The sequence below is a fragment of the Taeniopygia guttata genome, chromosome 19 (genome assembly GCF_048771995.1).
Source record: "Taeniopygia guttata chromosome 19, bTaeGut7.mat, whole genome shotgun sequence".
In the NCBI taxonomy this organism is placed as follows: Eukaryota; Metazoa; Chordata; class Aves; order Passeriformes; family Estrildidae; genus Taeniopygia; species Taeniopygia guttata.
Window position 1 is genome coordinate 9,917,290 of NC_133044.1, and position 16,749 is coordinate 9,934,038.

Here is a 16,749-nt window from a genome sequence, read left to right on the forward strand (position 1 = left end):
AGGGTGTCCTCGCTCATGGCAGGGGGTGGAACGAGATGAACTTTATCCCAAATCATTCTGGGATTCCTGGAGAATGGCATTTCACTTTTGTTACCCAACACTGGATTTTCCACTCCTGCACTTCTGGGTGCTCTGGGAAATGAAATACAGAGTCCACCCTTCCAAGTGCCAGGGATGTGCCTGACAATACCAGGACAGTGCTGTGCTCTGTGCCCTCTGCTCCCAGAGCTGCAGGACAGCTCAGGAGGGTGAGGCTGGCCCAGCTCAGTGCTGGGGTGCAGCTTAGGCATGGAGGAAATGTCAGTTCTCCCCAAAAGCTGTGTGCTGTGGGCTGAGCCAGGATGGAGCAGAGGCAGGGAGCGAACCTGGAAATCTGTGTGAGGCTGTGCAGGAAAGCCTTGGTGGAGAGAGAGCCTGGAAATGCATTTCCCACAGCTGGGCACTGCTTGTGTCTCTGGGTGCTGCTCCAGGTGGGCAGCAGCTCCTTGGGGACAGCTGTGTCCCCCTGTGGGCAGGACAGGGACCTTGGGGACAGCTGTGTCCCCCTGTGGGCATGACAGGGACCTTGGGGACAGCTGTGTCCTGCTGTGAGCAGGACAGGGACCTTGGGGACAGCTGTGTCCCAATGTGGGCAGGACAGGGACCCTGGGGACAGCTGTGTCCCACTGTGGGCAGGACAGGGACCTTGGGGACAGCTGTGTCCCACTGTGGACAGGACAGGCTCCTTGGGGACAGCTGTGTCCCACCGTGGGCAGGACAGGGACCTTGGGGACAGCTGTGTCCCCCTGTGGGCAGGACAGGGACCCTGGGGACAGCTGTGTCCCACTGTGGGCAGGACAGGGACCTTGGGGACAGCTGTGTCCCCCTGTGAGCAGGACAGGGACCTTGGGGACAGCTGTGCCACACTGTGGGCAGGACAGGGACCCTGGGGACAGCTGTGCCACACTGTGGGCAGTGTTCTGCTGCATTAATGACTTACCTGCTGCCAAAGCCACATGAGATGCCAAGTGCTGTGCTTGTGGGGGTTTCATCTGTCAAAAAAAATTCTGTGTCTTTGTCTCCTTAAAACCATTTGGGAGAGTTGTTGTCTCCATAAAATCCTGGTTTTGCTCTGAGTGGCTCAGCATGAAATGGAAGTTGCTGAGTTATGGATGTGTGTGATGCAGACGCTTTGAATTGAGGAAGGGGCTCATTTGCTTTATTCTTTTTATTCCCACTTCAGCATAAAAGAGAAAGGAGACTTTGGGAAATGGAGATGTGAGGGGAAGCATCCCAGAAAGGCAGTGTGGAGAAAGCACATTTGCTGTGCCTGGAAGGAGGCGTGGCAGGGAAGGGAACAGATAATCCTTTCCCTTTGAAGATTTCAAAGCAGATGAGATTTGCTGTTTACTCCTTTGTGTGTTTCCTTCATGTGGGACCCCACGTGTGCTCGTGTGTCTCGAGGATTTCACCATGTGGGTGATTAATGGTGACTTTTTTTTCCCCTCTTTATTTTTATTCCAGGAGAGAGAGAGAGTGCAGTGAAGGGTAGTAGACTGTAATATGAGGTCATGGATCATATCTTCATTTTTTGCTGTCCTGAAGCCTTGTAGGGATGAAAGATACTCTCAGGAGCTGCTTTCATGGTGTTGAGAGTTTGTGTTGGTGCCCAGTGGCTTTGTTGAGCTTTCAGAGCTGCCCTCCAGCAGACCTTTGTGCATTGAGCTGGTGCAACAGGCACTGAAGGGACTGAGAACTGGCAGAGAACTTTTCCAAAGGGTTGGAATAACACACTGGTGTTTATCCTTTATTGTAACCTTCCATCTGCTTCCACCTTCAAAGCCCTCTGGCTCTTTTATGCTCAGGTCTTCTAGGCTGGAGGATTTGTGTGCTGGGGGTGGCTGAGGGCTGCAGGTCCCTGAGGGTCTCAGGCACTGCACACACAGGCCTGGGAAAGCAGCACAGGGAAATGAGCTGCAGGGAACACCAGATATGTGGTGGGAGGGTCTTCTGAACAAAGCCAGAACCTCCTTTCATCCCCTCACAAAAGCAAGGGGAATGTCAACTTTTCTGGTGGCAAAACAAACAGCAGGTGCCGAGGCTGCAGTGGTGAGGCTGAGTGAAGAGGGCAGTGAAGCTCAGACGTGGTTTTGGTGTAGTTGGAGTCACTTTGGGTGGGTTTTGCAGCATTTCTAGCAGTGCTTTCAGCTCCAACCTCTATCAGGAGTTCGGAGCACTGCTGTTTGCTGTTCATGGGTGACGTCTTTCTATCTTTGTGTTTCACTTCCATTTGTTCTAGTGCAGACTGTAAGGCCCTTGACCTCTGTGGAGCCCGTGGGCTCCTCAGTGGCCTAACAGCAGTTCTGGGCCACCTTGAACCTTTTCTGTGTGGGTTGTGCTCGGTCCATCCTGTGCAGAGCAGCATTGCTCCAGCCCAGGTGATTGTGTCCCTTGGTGGGTGCAGGGGTGTCACCCCAGTGATCCTGCTGCAGTCCCTGCCCAGGGGGGTTTGTCCTGGGTGGGAGCTGTGTCCCTGCCCCTCAAAGCTGTGTCCCTGTCCCACGGCTGTGTGTCCTTGTCCCCAGAGGAGCTGAAGGCGCCGCTGGAGGAGTACGTCAACAAACGCTACCCGGGGCTGGTCAAGGTGGTGAGGAACCAGAAGAGGGAAGGGCTGATCCGGGCCCGCATCGAGGGCTGGAAAGCTGCCACGGGCCAGGTCACTGGCTTCTTTGATGCCCACGTGGAGTTCACTGCTGGCTGGTAGGTGCTCAGGGGCATTAACATCCCTTCTTTTGTGTCCCTACAGAACCACACACGGGTCCTCTGGCTTGTCAGTCCTTCTCCAGGAGTCTTTCTGGTTTCCTTCTGGACTGGATGGCACGATAGGAACATATGAGGAGAACTTTTCATTGCCCTTGTTCCTTGTAATCCTTCTCTATTCCTTCCCTTTGTGCATGCACTTTCCCTGCTCCCTGCTTAGTTTTTCAGGATGATTTCCCATTCCCTTAGCCTTAAGTAATTCCTGCATGTTTAAAAAAGCCCAGGCAGCAAGGGAATGAAGGAGAAAGTGTTTCCCACTTCTGTGCCCCTCGCTGGATCCCAGAGGGGAAGGCTCAGATGCTCTGGATTGATTTGTTTTCTTTGCTGCTGGGAATAAGAGCAGAGGTGCAGAAGCAGCAAAAGGTGTTTCAGAAGGATTTTTTTTCAGAGAGGTTTAGAGTATTTGAGCTCAAATGGCTTAAGTTTGAATCCGTGTCATGACAGGAGCCTGAAAGGGAATTTTTTTCCTTTAACCAAGTGTAAAAAGTAAATGGTCCACGTTTAGAAAAGTGGAGGTGGAAGAAGCTAAACTTGTGTTGAATTTGAACACAGTAACAGCCACAAAAAACCCTATTTGCAGCTGTTAAAGGCAGAGTCATGCACAGCTATTGAATCCTTTTCAATGACAGTGCAGCTGAAGGGGTTACTTTAGGAGCTGTTTGTGATGTTGGGATCTGTATTCCCAATTGAGCATTCCTCTCTCTGGTCACTAAAGCCTCACACCTGATTCACTGAGGAGCTCACATCGACTGAGCTCATGAAGCTTTTTTCTAGGGGTAGAGGGGAGACATTTCTGCAGTGTGGGCTTGACTCTCCCTGTGTTTCCCACCTGCTGCTGTTACTGGGGCCACTGGAAATGCCAGTTCCCCCAAATTCCCTCTGGTATGGGCACTGACCCCAGGGCACTCAGTGGCTCTGGAGCTGCAGAGGTGAGGCTGAGCACACCCCCTGCTCTGAATGAGTCCCAGAGATGAATTTTTTAGCTATAGAGTAATCAAACTTCATCCCAAGGGAAAAAGGACCCTTCAAACAGTCCTGCTTTCAAGAATGTACCCTGTTCTGCCCAGGGTTTTGGGATCTGGGGGAAGCCTGGACTAGTTCAGGTGTGGTTTGAACCAAGCACAGCCTTCCAGGCCTTGCTTTGCAGAAGAGGAGATTTCCAGCCAGGCTTCCCAGCCTGTGGACCAGGCTTGTATCCATCACAAGGAGGACACGAAGGGCTGGAGCACTTCAGTGCTGTGAGGACAGGCTGAGAAGAGTTGGAGTTGTCCAGCTGGAGAGGAGGAGGCTCTGAGTGGATTCCAGTACCAAAGGGAGCCCCCAGGAGAGCTGGAGAGGGACTGGGGATGAGGGATGGAGGGACAGGACACAGGGAATGGCTCCCACTGCCAGAGGGCAGGGATGGATGGGATATGGGATGGAATGGAGTGGAGCTGCAGTGAACTGAGGCTCTCTCTGTGCTTTGCCCCTTCCCCCAGGGCAGAGCCTGTGCTGTCCCGGATCCAGGAGAACAGGAAGAGGGTGATCCTGCCCTCCATTGACAACATCAAGCAGGACAACTTCGAGGTGCAGCGCTACGAGAACTCGGCACACGGCTACAGCTGGGAGCTGTGGTGCATGTACATCAGCCCCCCCAAGGACTGGTGGGACGCGGGGGACCCCTCCCTGCCCATCAGGTACGGCTGGGCTGGGGACATTCACTGCCCAGGGCTGGGACATTCACTGCCCAGGGCTGGGGACATTCACTGCTAGAGCTGGGGACATTCACTGCCAGAGCTGGGGACATTCACTGCTCAGAGCTGGGGACATTCACTGCCAGAGCTGGGGACATTCACTCCTCAGAGCAGGGGACATTCACTCCTCAGAGCTGGGGACATTCACTGCCCAGGGCTGGGGACATTCACTGCCCAGAGCTGGGGACATTCACTGCCAGAGCTGGGGACATTCACTGCCAGAGCAGGGGACATTCACTGCTCAGAGCAGGGGGCATTCACTGCTCAGAGCTGGTACATTCACTGCCAGGGCTGGGGACATTCACTCCTCAGAGCAGGGGACATTCACTCCTCAGAGCTGGGGACATTCACTGCTCAGGGCTGGGGACATTCACTGCCCAGGGCTGGGGACATTCACTGCTCAGAGCTGGGGACATTCACTGCTCAGGGCTGGGGACATTCACTGCCAGGGCTGGGGACATTCACTCCTCAGAGCAGGGGACATTCACTCCTCAGAGCTGGGGACATTCACTGCTCAGGGCTGGGGACATTCACTGCCCAGGGCTGGGGACATTCACTGCTCAGAGCTGGGGACATTCACTGCCCAGGGCTGGGGACATTCACTGCTCAGAGCTGGGGACATTCACTGCTCAGAGCTGGGGACATTCACTGCCAGGGCTGGGACATTCACTGCCCAGAGCTGGGGACATTCACTGCCCAGGGCTGGGACATTCACTGCCCAGGGCTGGGGACATTCACTGCTCAGAGCTGGGGACATTCACTGCCCAGGGCTGGGGACATTCACTGCTCAGAGCTGGGGACATTCACTGCTCAGAGCTGGGGACATTCACTGCCCAGGGCTGGGGACATTCACTGCCAGGGCTGGGGACATTCACTGCCCAGAGCTGGGGACATTCACTGCCAGAGCTGGGGACATTCTCTGCTCAGAGCAGGGGACATTCACTGCCCAGAGCTGGGGACATTCACTGCCAGGGCTGGGGACATTCACTGCCCAGAGCAGGGGGCATTCACTGCCAGGGCTGGGGACATTCACTGCCAGGGCTGGGGACAATCACTGCCAGGGCTGGGGACATTCACTACCCAGGGCTGGGGACATTCATTGCTAGAGCTGGGACATTCACTGCCAGAGCTGGGGACATTCACTGCCTCGGCTGGAGACATTCACTGCCAGGGCTGGGGACATTCACTGATAGAGCTGGGGACATTCACTGCTCAGAGCTGGGGACATTCACTGCCAGGGCTGGGGACATTCATTGCTCAGAGCTGGGGACATTCACTGATAGAGCTGGGGACATTCACTGCTCAGAGCTGGGGACATTCACTGCCAGGGCTGGGGACATTCAATGCCTCGTCTGGGGACATTCACTGAGCAGCACCAAGGAGGGCAGGGAGGCATCCAGCTGCTGAGGGAGCCTGTGGGAAAGCTGGACAGGGACACACAGCACCCTGGAGTGGCAGGGGAAAGGGGAATGGCTTCAGACAGAGCAGGGTTAGGTGGGATACTGGAAGGAATTGGTCCCTGGGAGGGTGGGCAGGCCCTGGCACAGGTGCCCAGAGCAGCTGTGGCTGCCCCTGGATCCCTGGCAGTGCCCAAGGCTGGGTGGGATGGAGCTTGGAGCAGCCTGGGACAGTGGAAGGTGTCCCTGTCATGGCAGGGGTGGCACTGGGTGGGCTTTGAAGTCCCTCCCACCCAAACCATTCCATGGTTCTATGAAAATGCAGGAAGATGAAGTAAGGAAGCCACTTGGAGAGGTAGGGACAATGTCATAACCCCCACCAGCTCTGTGACATGAGGTAGGGAGGGTTTGGAAGGGTGCAGGGATTTGGAAAAGGGTGTTGGTAAGGAAGCATTTGGGGAGGTGGAGGAGCTGTGCAGGTTTGTCCAGGTTTGTGTGGAAGTGCAGGTGACAAAGTGGCTTTGCCTCAGTTCCAGTGTTCAGCTTGTGCAAACCACGAGGAGCTGGGTCCCGTGTGATGGACTGAGTGGGGATCTGTGGGACACAGCCCTGGGTTTGCTCAGTGGAGAGTCCCTCTCCTGCCAGGGCAGGCTTTGGGAAGATGTGTCTCAGGCTGTTGTCACACTCCAGCTGAAGGGTTGGCAGCTCTGAACTGTGCTCCAGCCCTGCCAGGCTTCAGGGGTGCCATGAGCCCAAAACAAGAGCCGGAGGGGAGGGAAGAGCTGGCTGTGGGTGGGAGCTAGGGCTGCTCTGTGTGCACAGCTCAGAGGTTTTCCCTTCACAGCCCCCAAATATCACAGTGGTGTCTGGCCAGGTGGGTGGGATCCACCTTGTTCTCAGGCACAGAGCAGCTTCATGAGTGCAGATCCCTGCCTGGTGGGAATCCTGAACCCAAACAACTCTGTTTTGGTCACTGACATAATCCCTGGGAGCTGAAATTAGGCCTGTTCCCATTCACACAGAGACCTCTTGTTACTCCTTTGGCTCCCTTGTCCCAGGCAGCACATTCAGCCCTCACTGGAGAAATTAGTTTCATTTGGAGTCAGTTTATTCTGGACAGGAGTCAGGGCTTTGACAAATAAACAATTATTTTAACCAAATTCAGGCTGCTGGACTTGTTAAAGGAGGGCTGGGCCATGCAGAAGGCAAAGCTGAGGAATCCAAGAGCCTTTGCAAGTGAGGTGTGAGCAGTGTGGTGCTGGCAGCTCCTGCTGGAGCCTCTGGAGGGTGATAAAAGTGGATCAACACTACTGGAATACTTTCTCAGCCAGTAAATATAAAAGGCAAGAAAGAACAAACCCTTTTATTAAACTGAAGTGGTGCAATTGGGAGATACAGGAAAGCTTTGGCACAGGGAGTGTCCCCTGTGATTGTGACACCACCCTGGGAGCTGGCTGGGCTTCAGCACCTCTCACTGCAGGTGACTGAGGAAACTGGACCCCCAGTATGACATTTAAAGGTCTGGTGACACCTTCTGCTCTGTTGTGCTCACAGAATGGGGTTTGAGACTGTGTCATGCACTTAGGGGATGGTTAAGGACAAACTGGGGCAGAGCCACGTGGGGAGGGACAGCTTTGGTTTGGGGAAGGTGTGAGATGGCAGGGGAGGTGAGGTTTGGTTGGTTTTTGGGAGGTGATGTTGGTTTTTGGAAGGTGTTTAATGGTTTTTGGGAGGGGTTTGATGGCAAGAGAGGTGAGGTTTGGTTGGTTTTTGGGAGGTGTGTGATGGCAGGGCAGGGGAGGTTTGTTTAGTTTTTGGGAGGTGTGTGATGGCAGGGGAGGGGAGGTTTGGTTGGTTTTTGGAAAATGTTTGATGTTGGTTTTTGGAAGGTATTTAATGGTTTTGGGGATGTGTTTGATGGCAGGGGAGGTGAGGTTTGGTTGGTTGGTTTTTGGAAGGTGTTTGATGTGAGGGGAGGGAGGTTTGATTAGTTGGTTTTTGGAAGGTGTTTGATGTGAGCGCAGGTGAGAAGGCAGAGAATGGAGAGCTGAGGAGTTTCTGAGCTGAGAAAACTCCTGTGGGGAGCTGGAGTGGGGAGGTCAGGACCTACACCAGGAGGATTTTGGTTCTTTAGGATGTCCTTCCCCAGGCTCCCCAGTATGAACCAGTTCAGGGGTTACCAATGAGCCAGGAGTAAATGGGGTCACAGGGATGTTGGACACTTCTCACAGCTCCACATTTTTCCTTGCTTTGGTGGTGAGAGCCAGAGGTGCTGCCTGGGGGTGGATCTGCTGCTGATCTGCAGTAGAAATGAAGGGTCTGCTCTGGGATTTGGCTCCTGCTGGCCAGCAGGTCCTGTTAGACTGTTCTGGTGCTTATTTTATGTTAAAAAATACAGGGATGGTGCTAAAATCTGGGCAGGGCATTGAACATCACATCTCTGCATTTCAGCTGATTGCAAACACTGGCAGGAGGAGCTGGGAGAGGTTTGTATCTGGGGTTGCTACAGCCTTGGTGCACCCCTCACATCCCTTTTGGAGACAGCCCTGGAGCAGGGGATGCCCCATTTTCCCCAGCCAGGCAATCCCAGGGATCTGCCCCTCAGCTCTGAGCACTGCTGAGTGGAGGGAACATGAAAAAGAGATCAGAGCAGGGTTCAGGGTTCTTAACCTTTGTTAAAGGCATTCAAAATGTGGATTCTGCTGCTGCGGCCCCAAGGGTTTGAGGGAGCCAGGGGGAAGGACACAGCCCTGAGACACCCAGGAACCTTCCAGCCATGTTAAATAAAAAACATGCAATAGCACTGAATAACATTTTCATGTTAAACCACTGAAATAACATTGCTAGCAGGCACTGGGGGAGGATGAGGAGGAAGATAAATGGGCAGTGTCCCCAACAGGAAGCTAATGACACGTGCTGTCCCTTTGTGTACCCACATACAGAGCAGAAATAATGACTGCAGTTATTTCTTTGTCACATCGTGCTCTAAAAATCCTGCACTTTGTGGCAATGTTTGCATGGCAAGGATACAGTGCAGTGCTCCATGTAATTATGCATGGGATTAGAGGAAATTTGGAAATTATAGCATACAGAGGTACATTAGTTTTTAAGAGATACTTTAGGATAAAAGGGTGGGAGTGAAGTAAAGCAGTTGATTTCCTATTTTTGGGTTTACTCTTGGTGCATGAGGACTGTGGCAGTGCCACGAGGAATGCCCTGCCCACCAGAACTATCCAGCCCTGTGAGCCCAGGGGGCCCATTCAGTGGGGACTGGAGACAGAATATGGGAATGTTTTGGGGCAATTTTGTCTCCTGGCTAATTCCCAGATATGGTTATCCAGGCAGAGAGCTGATGGCCTCTTTGAAATGAAATTTGTCTAAAATATGGCCCAGTCTCAAACTGGCTCCAGGCTCCTGCTTTATCCAGTAATATCCTGCAAGAAATAGCCTCCCTTAATCTCTTGGAGAAATACTGCTGTAATACCTGGGGTCTGCAATACATCAGCTGTTGTATTTTTGTCACCTTAACATTTAAAATGCTGATACACCAAAGATCCCCCCAGTCTCAGCACTAGCTGGGCCTGGTTTCACAGCCAGGCTTCCCGTGCCAGGCTCTGCCTACCTCTGTGCAGGAGATAAAATTGTGATTACAGGGTAATGGATCATGTCTGAATTGGCTCTGCCAGAAGAGGCAGACAGAAAATGACATTTAGAATGGTCATCACAGAGATCCTCATGCCCAGCAGAGCGAGCTCCTGCAGAGCTGGTGGGATTTCCTGGTGCTGAGCTGTGTTAGGAGGGGATCTGTGCCTGCATTCCATGCCTGGATGGGCTTTGCTGTGGAGATGTAGCCAGGATTTATCCAAATATTAATGACAGACATTGGTCAGAGTTTGCTGACAGTCCAGAAAACCTTTGAGGCCACAAAAAAAAAAAAAAAAAAAAAAAAAAAAAAAAGAAGGAAGAAAACTGATGCTTTCAGAGTCCTGTGGGAAATCCAAGTGAGATCTTTGGAGATGCTGTGAAACAGCAGATTGCTGACCTGGTCCTGGGGTTTCCCATGGTGGGATCCAGCTTTTTAGTATCTCCAGCAATGATTTATTTCCCACTGGCAGAACATCGACTTCTTTGAGGTTCACTGAGGTCTGGAACATGTTGTTTCCTAGGACCAGCAGCTCCTCCTGCCTAACCTGGTTTGGTTGTGTCACATCACCTTTGGTCAAAAAGTTGCTGAAATCTGGGAGATTTCTGGCTCCGTGTGCTGATGATGCTTCAGTGGCAGCGCCAGGATTTGTAATTACAGGTGTGAGGTATTGATGGCTCCAGGGGTCTGGTCCAGGAAAACAAGGAATGCTCTCCTGCCCTGGGTCTCACCCAGGAGCCACAGAATTCCCAGAATCACAGAACCACTGGTTGGAAGGGTTGGAAGAGACCTTCAAGATCATCGAGTCCAACCCATCCCCAACAATTCAGCCAAACCATGGCACATCCAGTCTGATTTAAACACCTCCAGGGAGTGAATATGGAGCCACTTCCACTCCTTCTCTGAACATCTCTGAGGTGGAGACTCCACCACCGCCCTGGATCACTGGATTATTTACAACAGATTGAATTTCCCGACTTTCTTGTTGTTTTCCACATGTGGCTGTGCAGAGCAGTGGGGCAGAGAGTGGCTCCCGCAGTGAGCAGCCCCCAGAAGGTGCTGGGGCTGGAGGAGCTCTCAGGTTGACACTGTTGAGGCAGGATGGGAATGAATAGATTTTGTTCAGAAGGCTGAGAGTAAAACTCTGATTTTTTTCAAAATCCATTGCTCTTTTATACAGAGCTTCATGCAGACCAACTCCATTGGTCCTGAAGTGAAAACACCTCACACCATTGGTGTGCAGTGAATGATGTACAGCAGCAAAATTATAAATGATGGGAACAACAAGAGATATAAAGAACTTATTTACATTCTTCTCAGCACTTTCTCGGGCTTCTGCCTGGTTAGAAATGTTCAGTTTTCTCTCTGACTGAATCTGAGACTTACATCAGGTGGCTCCAGAGGTGACAGGAAGCCTCTTCCCAAGCCTGCCAGGCATGGATGCAGTTGGGAGCCAGCTTGTTAGAACCCTAAATACTAAAAATGTTAAACTTTCTGCACTAACAAATTCTAACCCCCCCACAAAATCCATTATATTTAACCTAAAACCTTCTAAAATTAAATAATAAAACTAAAATAATAACTTTGTAATGTAATTAAAAATATATCACATAATAAAAACATGAAAATTTAAAGTTTTAAAGTATAATGATATATATGTAAAGCAAAATAAAAAATTTAAAATAAAAATTTTAGTGAGCAACCCCCAGAAGGTGCTGGGACTGGAGGAACCCCCAGGTGGCTCCAGAGGTGACAGGAAGCCTCTTCCCAAGCTGGCCAGACATGGATGCAATCCAAACACTAAAAATTTTAAACTTTCTGCACTAACAAATTCTAACCCTCAAAAAACCCACTATATTTAACCTAAAACCATAAAAAACCTTCTGAAATTAAATAATAAAACTGAAATTATAAATCTGTAATGTAATTAAAAATATATAACATCACATAATAAAAAACTTAAAATTCTAAGTTTGAAAATATAATAATATGTAAAGCAAAATAAAAATTTTAAAACAAAACCTAATTATTCTTCTTCACCTTCTTTTTAAGTTTAAATAATAGTATATAATTAAACAAAATCTACATTACAAAATTTAAATAATTAATTATTAAGATAAAAGAAAAAAATAGTTTAAATGTAATTTCTTAATTAAATAGTTTTTTCTTAAAAAAACTTATAAAAACACAAAGCTATTTTATAACTTATTAATAAAATACTATAAAACTCACAACTTCCAAAACTATAATATAAATAAAACCAATAAACATTTAAATCTAAACACAAAATACCATCTCAAACACCGTCAATCCCAACTCCAAAAAAAAAAAAGTTAAAAAGCCAACATCAGTTTTTAGGTTAAAGTGGACTTCAGACTGGGCTACGCTGCAGATGTTTTATGTGACACTTCATCTTTACTGCTGCTGAAAGACAAAAGCTCATTTAATTAGAATTAAGATCATTGTGAGGAGGAAATGGGGTTTGAGAGTTATGGATTGTGAAAGAACAGAAGGGCTGATAGGTTTGGGCTTTTTTTGTAAAGATGAAAATAATGTTAATTAACCCACCCAATTACCTGCTGCCTCAGCCTCACAAATGTTAATGAATTTGCTCTTGCAGTGTACTTAGGAAAGAGCAAACTTCATCCCAGCTGTGGGAATGATGCAGGGGTGGAGATGGGAAAACCAGAGGGGTTTTAGGTTACTGAATATGGCCCAGGAGTGAAGGTTCTGCTGGTAACGAGATATTTGTGTTCAATTAAAGTGTTCTATTAAAGTGTTCCACAGGCACAGAGCTCAGGTGGTGCTGAGCTGTCCCTCTCCGGTGGCTGGGCTTTCATTTGGGGTGGAATCTTAGGGATTTGGGGTGGGATCATTATTATATTTATTTACTCATTCCAGAAATGAATAAATAAATATTAGCTACTGATTTTTCCATGGGGCTTCCTGCAGCCCTCATCCCATTATGGTGTTCAAAAGCCCAAAGACTCAGTGCTTCCTTTATTTTCATTAAATAAATCCTGTTTCTTTCCTCTTTTAGTCCAACCTCTGAGACTTCTTTCAGGGCACTGTAACAGCCTGAAACTTCTGTGCACACAGGATTTACACAAACTCTGAAAAAGCAAGAGGAGTAGAGCTCTTGGGAATAACCCCTACTGCCATAAAATGATGGAAAAGGATCTCCATGGCTGGGACAAGATGTTCCTGTAGCACATCCCCACCCTTGCAGGGTTAGCAAGGTGCACATCAGACCCTCAGTAACAGATTTAGACAGGTTGGCTTAAACTCTTCTAAATAATTTCACCACCACAAGAGTGCTCAAGGTGGAAGGAGGCAACTCAGGGATGGTGCAAACTGTTGGACACGAGTGTGAGGAAAAGGCAGAATTTTAAGGATATTTCCTGGGTTTATGTGGGTTTGTTTTGAAAAAAAATCTTGAGGCATTTGTACAAAATGCTGAATATTTTTTGAATTGGTTCTTTCTGGCTTTAACATCTCCAGACTGCAGGAAGATTCCTGATTCTGCGTGAAGATAGTTTAAAATGTTCTCACTCTTCTGGCATTTGGAAGATGAGGGGAAGATTTCCATAGGAGCCAAATGTGGGGGGGGTGAAATGAGAATTTGTTTTTGGAAACCTCACCTGGAATGTGTGAGAAGATGCTGGTGTCAGGTGTTTGCTTAGAGGGATGGGATGGGATGGGATGGGATGGGATGGGATGGGATGGGATGGGATGGGATGGGATGGGATGGGATGGGATGGGATGGGATGGGATGGGATGGGATGGGATGGGATGGGATGGGATGGGATGGGATGGGATGGGATGGGATGGGATGGGATGGGATGGGATGGGATGGGATGGGATGGGATGGGATGGGAATGTCCCAACAGCTGCAGAAGGCTCATAGAACTCTTCAGTGGCTACATATAAAACTTAAACAGATAAAATTTAAATCAAATAGGAAGAGAAATTGTTGGCAGCGGTGATCCTCCCCAGGCTCTGAAGCCGCTCTCTCCTTGAGCAGGTCAAGGAGAACAAAGCTCTGTGTTGGCCATGGAATGCTTCATCTCCCTTTTAGTCAGGTTCTCCTCCATCCCTGCACTGGCTGCAGTTCCATGTCAGGGCTCAGCATCATTTCCACCAAAATCCATGGAGTCCCAAAGGACTTCGGTCCAGACCTTGGTCCAGCATGGGAACAACATGGATTTGCCCAAGGCCAGGCTGGACAGGGCCTGGAGCAGCCTGGGACAGTGGAATTGTCCGTGCCTATGGCAGGGGTGGCACTGGATGGATTTTAAGTGCCTTCCAACCCAAACCCTTCTGGGATTCTGTGGCTCTTCCCCAGGCAAAGTGTGGTTGATGCTTCTGGGAGGAGCTGCTGCAAACATCTTGTATGCAAACACCTCAAGAAATCAGACCCATCCATCCCTAGCTCTTGGAGACTTGTGCTTCCAGGGATGTGAAGCTGAAACCTAAGGTTTGATCACTCCTGGCTGGCATGGGCAATGAAGGTTTCTGAAAACTTGAAAACAATTAACATAAGAATCGCAGAATCACAGAATATTTTGGGTTGGAAGGGACCTTAAAGCTCATCTCATTCCACCCCCTGCCATGGGCAAGGACACCTTCCACTATCCCAGGCTTCTCCAAGTCCTGTCCAGCCTGGCCTTGTAGAGAAGAAATTGAGGGATTTTTTCTTTTTGTTTAATTAGTGTCAGTCTTGTTGGGACTCAGAATGTAGAGAGGGAAGATTTAGGTCAGTATTGCGACCTCAATAACTTTGTCATCCAGCTCCAGATTAAATTAAAACCATCAAGTGCTTTATCAGCTTCTAAAGTTCTCCGGCAAAAACCTCTTCAGTGTTCTCAGTTTGGGTTTTCCTTTTAGTGCTGAGGGTTTTTTTTGGGGATGATTTGAGGCCATATAGTAAAAATTTTAATTGACTTTCTCGATTTTTATATTAATGATACTGGGAGGAGTGATCCTCAACTGGCTGCACAAAGTGACTTTCACTCCCTGGTGTGCTAATTTGAAGCTCTTAAACTTCCCAGAGATTCCCTGTAGTGTGAGAAAGATGTCATGGACATGTTGGAGCTCAGGTTTCTGCTGTTGGGCCTCTTTATGAGGAATTCTTCATCTGCTGGTTTTTAATGTCGCTTAATTTAGTGCCAAGTGTAAAAGAAGGCTCTGTAATAATTTGTGATGGTGTCAGGTTTTACAGGATGGGCAGATGGATGTCACTGCCTGGGGAGCCTGTGCTGAGGGTGCACCTGAGGCTGGTGCCCCTGGAGCTGGCTGGCAGCAGCCCAGGGATGAGGAAGCTCCCCATGGATGTCAGTGCTGGATCTCATTTCAGGTCTCTGTATTCTTGGAGGATTCCCCCGGGAACTGGCTGCATCCAGAGCCAGAAGATCCAAACCTTGCCGAAACCTGGCAAGGTCCTCCCTCAGCCCCAGGGTCTGGGAGAGGGTCCAGAGCTTTTTGATTCTTCTGTGAATTAGGGAAAAGCTTCTGGAGTGGAGGATCTGTGTTTGGGCAGTTTCCCAGTGTCATGGGCAGAGTTGTCACCAGAGCCACCAGGGTGTTGTCACAGGGACACAGCAGAGGGACCCGCATGGCCTCTTTGGCCAAGTGACCTTGAAAAGCAGTGTTTGAGCCCCTTTGGGTGGGACATCTGGGGCATGGAGTGGGATTTGGGTTTGGTATCAAATACCTGCCCCAGAGAAGGCTGTGCCTTTCCTGGAACGGGAGAGAGCTTGGTGTCTTGGTTTGAAAAGACAGGAGTCTGTGAAGGAAGGCAAGAGCCTCCTGTGAAATGGAAAAGGCAAACCCCCTCCCTCCGAATTACCACAATTTCAAAATGAAAAGGCTCTCAGGCAAAGATATGGGAATGGGAATAACAGTTCTTTACTAGGAAAAAAAAACTAAAACAAAATGTAATGAGTACAAACAAAACTAGTGATAGAGTCAGAAACCTGACACCCTGAGGAGTCGGGGTGTTGGGAATAGTCCAGTTAAATGGTGGCTGCTCCTCCTGGAGTGGCAGATGAAATGCTGCTGGAGCGGGGATCAGTAAAGGGTGGAGTTTTCTCTGAAGGTCTGGTGATGGAAGAGATGGGCCTGGCCTTCCTCTGGGGATTCAGCAGAGAAGAGAGATGCTCCTCTGGGAATCCAGCGAAGGGCTGCCCTGGTGTCCCAAAAAATGCTGATTTTATGCAGGTAGGGCTGCTTGGCTCCTCCCTCTGGGTGGAGCATCTCACCATGGGATGATGGAACTTTCCCAGTCATGCAGTGAGTCATTCCATGGCCCATTAACAGAAGATATCTCCCCAGAGGGAGACATTGTTCTTGGGAGAGATAAGAAAACTGCCCAACCTCCAACAGATGGCAATAGAATCCATGCTTATCTTACAAGCCAGGACACTTGGATGCTGAGCCTTCAGTCCAGCTTGGTGCAGATGGAACCCCTGGAGCACTGCTCAGCCTTGGGTGGGACTTGTGGTCACCAAAACATTTCCCTGCTTTGCCTGAGAAGGGGCTGTCTGGAGTCAGGAGAGTCATTTGGGGATTCCTTGCCTGTCCCAGTGATTCCTGGATGAAAATAAATGCAGGCAGTCTTCCCCTGCTTTTTGGTGATGGTGCAAATGCCATCATCGTTCTGGGAATCAGGGGACACTTTTTAAAGGTTTTATGGGTGTGGTTGTCCTGCTCTGCTGTGCACTGGGGGCAGTTTGGGGCAGTGTAAGACAGATCCAGAGTGACTGCAGCCCATCCAATGGAGGGACAGGGAGATGGGGAAGGGCCTGGAGGGGGTTGTTGGGGTGTCTGTGCAGGGCCAGGAGTTGGATCTGTGCTCCTGTGAGTCCCTTCCAGCTCAGCATATTCTACGATCCTACAAAACCATTATTTTTGGCCAAATCAAGTGTTATTCCTAAAGTTAAACCTTAAAGGCCTCCTTCAAGTGCCAGTCAAGCCCAGCTTTTCCCTGAAGGGCCTTGAAAACTGGGCAGGGACTTTGTCCCTTCAGGAGAACAGCTACAGGCAAGGGATCCAGTTCTCCTTCCTGAAGGGAGGCGTAGTTTATTGGTAGAAAATGCTCATGTAATCCATTTTTATGAAGAAAACCATTCTGGCCATAGTGGAAGCATCTGCTTTTGTATTTTTAGAGCTTTGCATA

The 16,749-nt window shown here is 49.5% G+C and overlaps 1 protein-coding gene across 1 annotated transcript in view; it reads left to right on the forward strand.

Moving 5' to 3' along the window:
- GALNT17 (polypeptide N-acetylgalactosaminyltransferase 17) overlaps nt 1–16,749 on the forward strand; it is a 212,335-nt gene that overhangs the window by 84,664 nt on the left and 110,922 nt on the right. The window contains exons 4-5 of the mRNA XM_072916770.1: nt 2,565–2,739; nt 4,278–4,475. Of these exons, the coding sequence (XP_072772871.1) occupies nt 2,565–2,739; nt 4,278–4,475 (373 nt within the window). The remainder of the gene's footprint in view (nt 1–2,564; nt 2,740–4,277; nt 4,476–16,749) is intronic.